This window comes from Triticum dicoccoides, chromosome 5A (genome assembly GCF_002162155.2).
Source record: "Triticum dicoccoides isolate Atlit2015 ecotype Zavitan chromosome 5A, WEW_v2.0, whole genome shotgun sequence".
NCBI lineage: Eukaryota > Viridiplantae > Streptophyta > Magnoliopsida > Poales > Poaceae > Triticum > Triticum dicoccoides.
The window spans coordinates 601,980,613-601,988,958 of NC_041388.1; the positions used below are offsets into that span (position 1 = coordinate 601,980,613).

The window sequence follows — 8,346 nt, forward strand, 5'->3', positions numbered from 1 at the left end:
GCCCGCCCCCCGGTCGCCGCACCACGCCTCCCCCTCTCCCCGCTCGAAGCTCGCCATGGCTCTGCGCGGTGACCACCCCATCTCGCCGGCGACCGAGGAGGGGGTGACCACGGGAGATGCTGCAACCGGGGCGACGGGGTGCTACCACGGCGACGGCGACGCTGATGCAACCCCGCGGGAGGCCGGGGTGTGTGACGGCGATGACCGAGGTGACCGTGGGCTGCAACCACGGCTTTTCCATCACTGGTAGCCGGTTGAAGCTTTTCCTATATACGGTTGAAGCTTTCTCTGTCAATGTTCGCAACTTTTTCTCTGGTTTGCAGGTCTGGTTGAAGCCTTTTTTCTTAACGTATGAAGCTTTTTTATACACGATTGAAGCTTTTCCAAACCACAGTCGAAGCTTTCTGAAAACGATGGAAACTTTTTTTCATTTTTTTGTGTTTGCTACAACCACGTCATTTTTTTGCTGCAATCGACAACCACAGAAGCTACATCCATTTAACATTTTTGCTACAACGACGACGGCGGGCTTAACCAAGACTGCTACAAAGAAAAATAGCTGCAACCGTTGATAGAAAAGTTTCAACCGTAGATACAAAAAGCTACAACCATTAAAAGAGAAAGCTACAACCAAACACTGCAAATCAGAAAAGTTGCATCCGTTGTAGAAAAAGCTTCAATCGTATGTGTGAAAAGCTTCAATCGGCGTGCGTTGCCACCGGAGCTGCAACCATAGTTGATGGCCTGGTAGCCGTCGTCGATGCAATTTTCGCGCAGCGACGAGCATCAATGGTGAGTCGCGGCGACGGAGCTACAACCGGGGAGAGCTACAAGCGCCGCCGCTGCAAGCTGCAACCACAGATGTAGTTTTATTTTCATGCGTCGCGGCGACGATGAGGACGGCCGGCGACGGTTGGAAGCGGCGACGGGGACGGGCGGCGAGGGTGGGGACCGGCGACGGGGACGGCCGGCGAGGGTGCGGACCGGCGACGAGGACGGCTACCAGAAGGGATAGGAGGCGCTGCGCGGCGGAGCCCGAGCGAGGGGATCGAACCCGAGGAAGAAGAAGCTGGGGTGTTCCTTTTTTTTTGCTTCCAGATCCAACCGCTGCGCGCTCACATCCAACGGTCTGGGCTAGACCGGCCGAAACTTTCGGCCGGTGCACCGGCGCCTATCACTGCCCAATAAAAAAGTGATCAATGCTCCAAGTCTGTTATGTGGAAGCGCAAGAAGGAAGTACGTAAGTAGTTGAAAGGACTTTAGAAACAGATGGTGCACAAGGCAGCTACTGCCGTGAGCATTGTCATGAGCAACAATAAGGTCGCCCACATCTGGTATGACATTTGCACCATCCCAGGAAATCCGGAAAATTTATGTGCTAGATTGAAGTCGATAAGTTCGAATCCACTGATTTAGTTCTACCAAACAAGGTTGGAGCAAGGATGTTCAAAGGTAAAAATGGTACGCACCTCACTATGAACCTGAGGGTTGGTGGAAGCTACATGTGGCATGTGAAGGTGAGGAAGTCAGGCAAAATTGTGTACCCAGACGAAGGTTGGCTTAATTTCGTCAATGGTCATGAGCTGAAGCCAGTATGCACTTCGAGTTGGCCCTTGAGTTTGTGTGGGAAGTAACCATTTTTGACAAGTTGATGGCTGAGGCTGCTATGAAATGTTTGGAATGTGATGAGTGAAGTGATTTATTTCTATGCAGTGTGGTCAAGCTATCTTAGAGTGTGTATTTTGCTTGATCATCTAGTGGAAGTTAAGGTGATCTTGACTATTATGTTAAGTTGTGTGCTACATTTTGATGTTGAAAGTGTTTGGTAGCAATGTATATTTCGATTAGTGGTTCTAACACCCCTCATTGTCTGAAAACATGTATGTTTTGATGTCGGATGTTAGTGTCGGGCATGGCAAGCCCATGTTGTCTATAACTCTGAACTATATATTTTGATCAGGGGTTTCAACCCGCTGATGCAATGATGTGACCTTTTAGTATTGTCGTAATGTACGGAGATGGTGTTTTGGCACATGGGAGCATGTGCTCCTGGTTTTTAAAATGTGTTTTACACATATTTTGAAATGTCAAAAAAATTTCAAACAAAAACTTGACGCGTACATCTTGATATTGTACATGCTCACAAAGTCGTTTCGGGAAAAACCGACAACTTATGCGTCGCGTGTGAAAAAGACAAATCCGGTGTTAAAAAATGTTTTTCACATGACATCCTTTTGTCGTTTTTACACAAGCCACATAAGATGTCGGTTTTCTCGAAACTTGACGTGCACATATACAATGTCGAGATCTATGCGCCAAATTTTTGTTTGGAATTTTTTACACTTTAAAATATATTTTCCGCGTGCAGGAGCACGCGCTCCCGGAAGCACCAACGGATTTCCGCATAATGTACTTGTTAGTATATTGTTTAGGTTTGATGTATGCCATTTTGGTTGTCAGCAAACCAAATATCAAGGTAGTGGGGAGAAACTACCCAACACAGAATAGGATTGCCCTAAATAATACAAAATAAGCCCGTTTTATTTAGTCTTTTTGGTCCAACTCAATACAACATAGGGTTTGTTGTAGTAGCAGATCTTAACCCTACTTGAGGTGCCACCCACTTTCCTACATGGAGTGTCACATCACCCCCATTCCCCACGCGGGTCGAGGTATAGCGACCAAACACGCACCCTGGCCCACAGTAGTGGGCCAGCCATTTCGTTTGTTTTGTGTTTTTTCTCTACTTTCCCCCGTGTGTTTCCTTAATTGATTTTTTTATTTCGTTTGGTTTCCTTTTTCTTCTGTCCTTTTTAAAAAAAATTCTACTTTTATGAAAATTTTAGAAATATGGAAACAATTTTCAAATTAGTCCACTGTTCTGAAAAATGAGAACATTTTTTATTCGTGAATGCTTTTAAATTTTGAGAACATTTTTTGACATCCTGTGTTTTTCAAGTTCATGAATATTGTTTGAAATCCGAGAAAAATTCTCAAATTTTTGAACCTTTTTAAACCCACGAACATTTTTTCAAATTCATGAACATTTTATGAAATATGGAGCTTTTTCTCAAAGTAGTGAGCATTTTCAAATTCATGATTTTTTTATTTTTTTTATTCATGAACACCTTTTAAAATTTCAAGAGCATTTTTTTCAAAATCTCGAACGTTTTTTCTCAAATTCATGATTTTTTAAAAAAAATTATTCATGAACACCTTTTTAAATTTCAAGAGCATTTTTTCAAAATCTTGAACATTTTTTCTCAAATTCATGATCTTATTTTGAATTCACCGCCGCCACGTGACCGACGGAATAGGAGCTCTACTATTTATATTTGTTTTGAGTTGCGGGCTGCGGCACTAGTATTTGTTATTCACCGTGGCTGGTCTAAGTAGCTCCAAATGGCCCATCTAAAACAAGGGATGGGGATCGGGCCAAATTCAACAGAGGCCCATTCCACATTCGCCCCATCGATTTCTTACTCCGAACAGAGAAGTTGGCTTCCGCACGCTCCATTACGAAATCCCAACGTCTCTCCGCGGCGCCTCCGTCCCCCTCTCACCTCCGATGGAGCGGCGGCAGTGGAGCCTCTCCGACTTCGACATCGGCAAGTTCATCGGCGAGGGCAAGTTCGGCAAGGTCTATCTCGGCCGCGAGAGGCAGGTAGGCCCTCCAAACCCTATCCCCCAAACCTTCGAGCTTCGGTCCCCCCACCCCCAAAAATTTTCAACTCCGATGAGGCTGACTCGCCGGAGAATCTTGGCGATCCAGAGCGGCTACGTGGTGGCGCTCAAGGTGATATACAAGACGAAGCTGGAGAAGTACCGGTTCCACGGGCACCTGCGGCGGGAGATCGAGATCCAGCACGGCCTCGACCACCCCAACGTGCTCCGCCTCTTCGCCTGGTTCCACGACGCCGAGCGGGTCGTCCTCGTCCTCGAGTACGCCGCCCGCGGGGAGCTCTACAAGCTCCTCCGCAGCGTCGGCCACTTCTCCGAGCGGACCGCCGCCACCGTGAGCCATCCCCACCCTGTCCCTTTCCTGCCGCGTTACTTTTCCCCAGCCGTGTGGCGTTTATTGATTGGATAAGCCCAGTTGTTATTCGCTATCGTTTGTGGAATTAAGGCTCTGTTCGGTTTGCAGGATCAGAAAACATGGGAACAAAAAAATGTAAAGGAATAGGGAAAACAAGCACATATGAAACTGAGGAATTTTAAACAGAGAAATAGTCAGGAGTGAACCGTTCGGCGGTGATCAAAAGAAGCTGCACATCACCTCAGTTGTGACCCGTACCTTGGGTGTTTTTTATTTGGCTGCAGACTTGACTCTCTCACACTCCATGCCATATAATGAATATTTTATTGGATTAGACGTCAGAACCAGTGTGTTGCCTCGGCCAACCGCGATAAACAAGAGGTCTGACTGGATGTTTCTTTTCCCGTGAAATCTGTAGGAATCACACAGGAATCGAGACATTCCAAAGTTTTACTGCTCATTTTTCCTTCACTCCGAACGCACCAAAGGTAGAAAATAGCACAGGATCAGATTCCTTTGAGTTTTCCTCCGGACCGAACGCAGCCTAACTGTCTGAAATCTCAAAATCTGCAATGAAGCTGGAATATTCTGAGCTCTGACTGTCACATAGAAGAGCCCACAAAATTCGATAGGGGGCATTTTCTAGCATTTCACTAGTGAAGTATTACTTCGATTGAGGTCGTGAGAGGTAGAAAGATCAGTTAAAAGAGTACTGACTAAGCTTAGTATATTCATTAGTAGGTGTTCTGAAACAATCTGTGCTTAGTTATGTTGGTTTCTCATTAACCATTGAAAGTAGTAATCTGTCTGATCGTTAAGAATTTTGGTATGAGTATTCATTTCCATTGGGTTTAATAGATCTATGTATTTCACCGCAAGATGAAGAACCCAAGAACTCCAGAACATCTATAAAAACACAAGGAAAAGCCTCACCCCTCTTCCATGAATGGGTGTGAAAACAAATGTAGCATTTTCAGTACAGAAAACCCACCTCAGGAGTGACACTTCCAGCTCAGTCTGAGATCTAAACCATCCAACCCAAAGATCCAAACACAATAGAACCATATTTCCTTTGTCTGAACAGTAATCAGTCAAACTGCACTCTGCTTAGCATGACATGTACTGATCTTTTGATATACAGCACATCAGGCTGTTAATCATGGTGGACCTACATTGCTTTCCTACTGACTTATCATTTTTGCGCTGGATTTCTGTTGATCCAATTCATTTTATTTTGCTTTAGTATGTAGCAAGCCTTGCTGGTGCACTGGCATACTGTCACAAGAAGCAGGTAATTCACAGGGACATCAAACCGGAAAATTTGCTCCTTGATATCGAGGTTGGTTCTTCTGCATGCAGTTGCTGCCTCTCTGCCACTGTTATGTGTTATCATACCAAACTGAAACTGCGTATTTTAAGAATTTATATGGGGCAATATTTTGATAACCCAGTAGGTTAAATGCACTTTTTTTTGCCATCCATGTTTGTCAACAACATGGAATCCGACTACATCATTGTTGTAAATTATGCCTGCCTACAGATTAAACAATAGCTGGACCTATGCATTTTGCCCACTAATGAAGCAATATATATGTTTCCAGGAAATGCATGTTGTGCATTGTGATTAGTTACGCAATCTCTTTCTATAGATATGGCCGATATGTGAAAATTACTTGAGATAAAATAAAACAGACAATATATCCCATTTGCCTTGCTGCAAGCATAAACTATCCAGATACCCTTGTAGCCTGAACTTTTATTAAGATATATGTGGAAAATTTAGGAGCTATACATTGTGAATTGAAGCACTATGCATCTCATGTGTTGGGAACTTATGACCGTTGATGATCAGTCCAACTGTAGAGAAATTCTAGGTTATTTTTAAATCGGTTTTATAGAGAGACGAAATAGCAGATAAGCAGTAGCTTACTCTATAACTATTTGTAAGTAAAATAGTGCAGTATAAAATTTGACATCCCAAAGGTATATAATTCGAATGCAAATTCCAGCAATTTACATGGGCGTCCCATTTCTTTTTGACGTACACGTTTTGCCGGTAAGTACTGTTGGTCATACATGATTTTACCAACTTGCACTTGTGTACTATATATGGCTCCGAACACCTGGTTACTTTATAGATGCATGTCCTGTATAACTTTCTCGAGATTACTGAAGAGATACTTCTGTCGCTGTAGAGACTATCAAATACTGTCAGAGGCCTTATTAGTTGTGCTGTCCACATCCATATGAGTACGAAACCAGTAAAGAACATCATTTGTTGTGCTGTCCACATTGGTATATGTCAGAGCTGATTGCTGTTGACACTTTTAACTCTATGTTTGTGCATAAGTTGCTGAGCCTTTTTTTATAGAAGTCACTCAGCTTCCATTTTACAGGGCCGGCTTAAAATTGCAGATTTTGGATGGGCGGTTCGATCAAATGCTAAACGTCACACACTCTGTGGCACAATAGATTACCTGGCACCGGAGATGGTAGAGAAAAAGGCTCACGATTACGCCGTTGACAACTGGACTTTAGGGATCCTGTGCTACGAGTTTTTGTATGGATCACCACCCTTTGAAGCTGCAGAGCAGCAAGATACCCTGATGAGGTAAGAGGTACAATGTTTGTGTAGCTACAGTGTTTGTGTTTTGCCCAATCTTCCTTTGATACACATTCTCCGCAACATGAATTTTGAGCAGGATAGTCAAAGTGGACTTGCTGTTCCCTAAAACTCGTGACATATCTGCAGATGCCAAGGATCTCATTTGCAAGGTAACATTTGAAAATATTGGTTATAATCTTCTTTCTTAATAATGGATTATGTCCTTTAAGGTGATGAAGTTGAATGTATGAATTTTGTATGCAGCTGCTAGTGAAGGATTCGAGCAAGAGGATTTCTCTTGACGATATTCTGAAGCACCCATGGATTGTAAAGAATGCAGAACCTTCAGGGAGTTGCATTGAGCAGAAAGCTAGTGCCTAAGCTCCTTAGTAAGTCCATGTATGTGTTCTACTAAATGGCTAATTGAATATGCATGTTATTTTACGATGTTACTGGTCAACCTATAATCCTGTACTGTACTAAAAATCTTAGCGTGGTACATTTGCTAATCGAGATAACTATGAGTTATAAATATAACGTTCTGGATCAATTTCTAGACAATTTTTGTAGTATTTTGAATTTTGATAGCGTAGAATATATCACCTGGAAATGCAAACAACGGATTATGTAACATGCTAGGTCACCCTGTTTGAAAATTAGTTCAAACATGGTTTAATCAATTTATATAACATGCTTCAATGCCACCTTAAATTCATATTGCGGATTTCTTGATAACGACTGGGAGCTACGTTGCTCCTGGGTAGTGGGTAGAATATGTATTTTAGTCGAATTACTTTGTGATATTTTGCAGCTTCCTGTTGTTTGTTGTCTGAACTCGAAAATTCAGTTAGGCTACTCAGAAAATTGCTAGAAAATTCAGTCTTATCCCTAGTTGGGCAGGTAACCAACCCCCAACCTTGCTGCTTTGTTCAGGCATGTTCCGCCCTTCTGTAACCTGTCCTCTACGTAGAAAAATCTTTTTCCAGTCGTAGATGATGAATCGCTATTTTGGTTGTGGAGGATCGAACGTCATTTCTATTTCGCCAATCTTTCCCAAATAATGTCTGAGAATTGAACTCCCAGATGCAATGTATGAACGTGAAGGCTTAGTATGTGGTACTGATGGTTTGGTGCTATCTGTTGCCCCGGTGGCGTTGCTTGTCCTAATGAACTGCAGTTGTTTTCTCCGCAGGGCACTTCTTGCCGTTGCAAGCCGGACTGGATTTTGGCGAAGTTCTTGTTTGCCAACATGCCAAACATAGAAGAAGTGAACAGTTAGCATCATCTGTACCATAGTTTTTTCTTTTTTTGTGGCCGATTTGTACCATAGAACCTGGCCTTTCTCCAGAGAGGTTCTCTTAAGTTAACCTACTGATACTACTACTAATGCCTTCTTGGTGGTGAATCAGTGTTCTGAAATACTCCCTCCGTAAACTAATATAAAAGTGTATCACTCTTATATTAGTTTACGGAGGGAGTACGATTTTAGTGCATCTCTATTGTGCCATCCAGTGCATCTGCAGCGCTACCACTGTTCTGAACTGCCGAATACTATCTTTGTTCCGCTGGTCCAAATGTCTCGCAAAATTGCAATCACAGCAGTAATCATCGCCATCCCCAGCATGGAACTGCTGACCGAGTTCAGATTTGGTCTCATTTATAGTACTGTACTGTGTTACATGAAAACAAGTTTCTTGCTTCCGTA

General features: G+C 43.2%; 1 protein-coding gene across 2 annotated transcripts; it reads left to right on the forward strand.

Annotated features, from left to right (window-relative positions):
• The first annotated feature begins 3,523 nt into the window (after window positions 1-3,523).
• On the forward strand, window positions 3,524-8,046 carry LOC119303262 (serine/threonine-protein kinase Aurora-3-like). Of its 2 annotated transcripts, none has more exons than XM_037580372.1 (7): window positions 3,524-3,664; window positions 3,773-4,015; window positions 5,280-5,375; window positions 6,433-6,647; window positions 6,739-6,811; window positions 6,906-7,040; window positions 7,834-8,046. In XM_037580372.1, the coding sequence occupies exons 1-6, from the start codon at window positions 3,569-3,571 to the stop codon at window positions 7,020-7,022; spliced, it is 840 nt and encodes a 279-aa protein (XP_037436269.1). In that variant the 5' UTR covers window positions 3,524-3,568; the 3' UTR covers window positions 7,023-7,040; window positions 7,834-8,046. The 2 variants fall into 2 exon arrangements, with proteins under 2 accessions (XP_037436269.1, XP_037436270.1); XM_037580373.1 differs by having other exon boundaries at window positions 6,906-7,030.
• The last annotated feature ends 300 nt before the right edge of the window (window positions 8,047-8,346 follow it).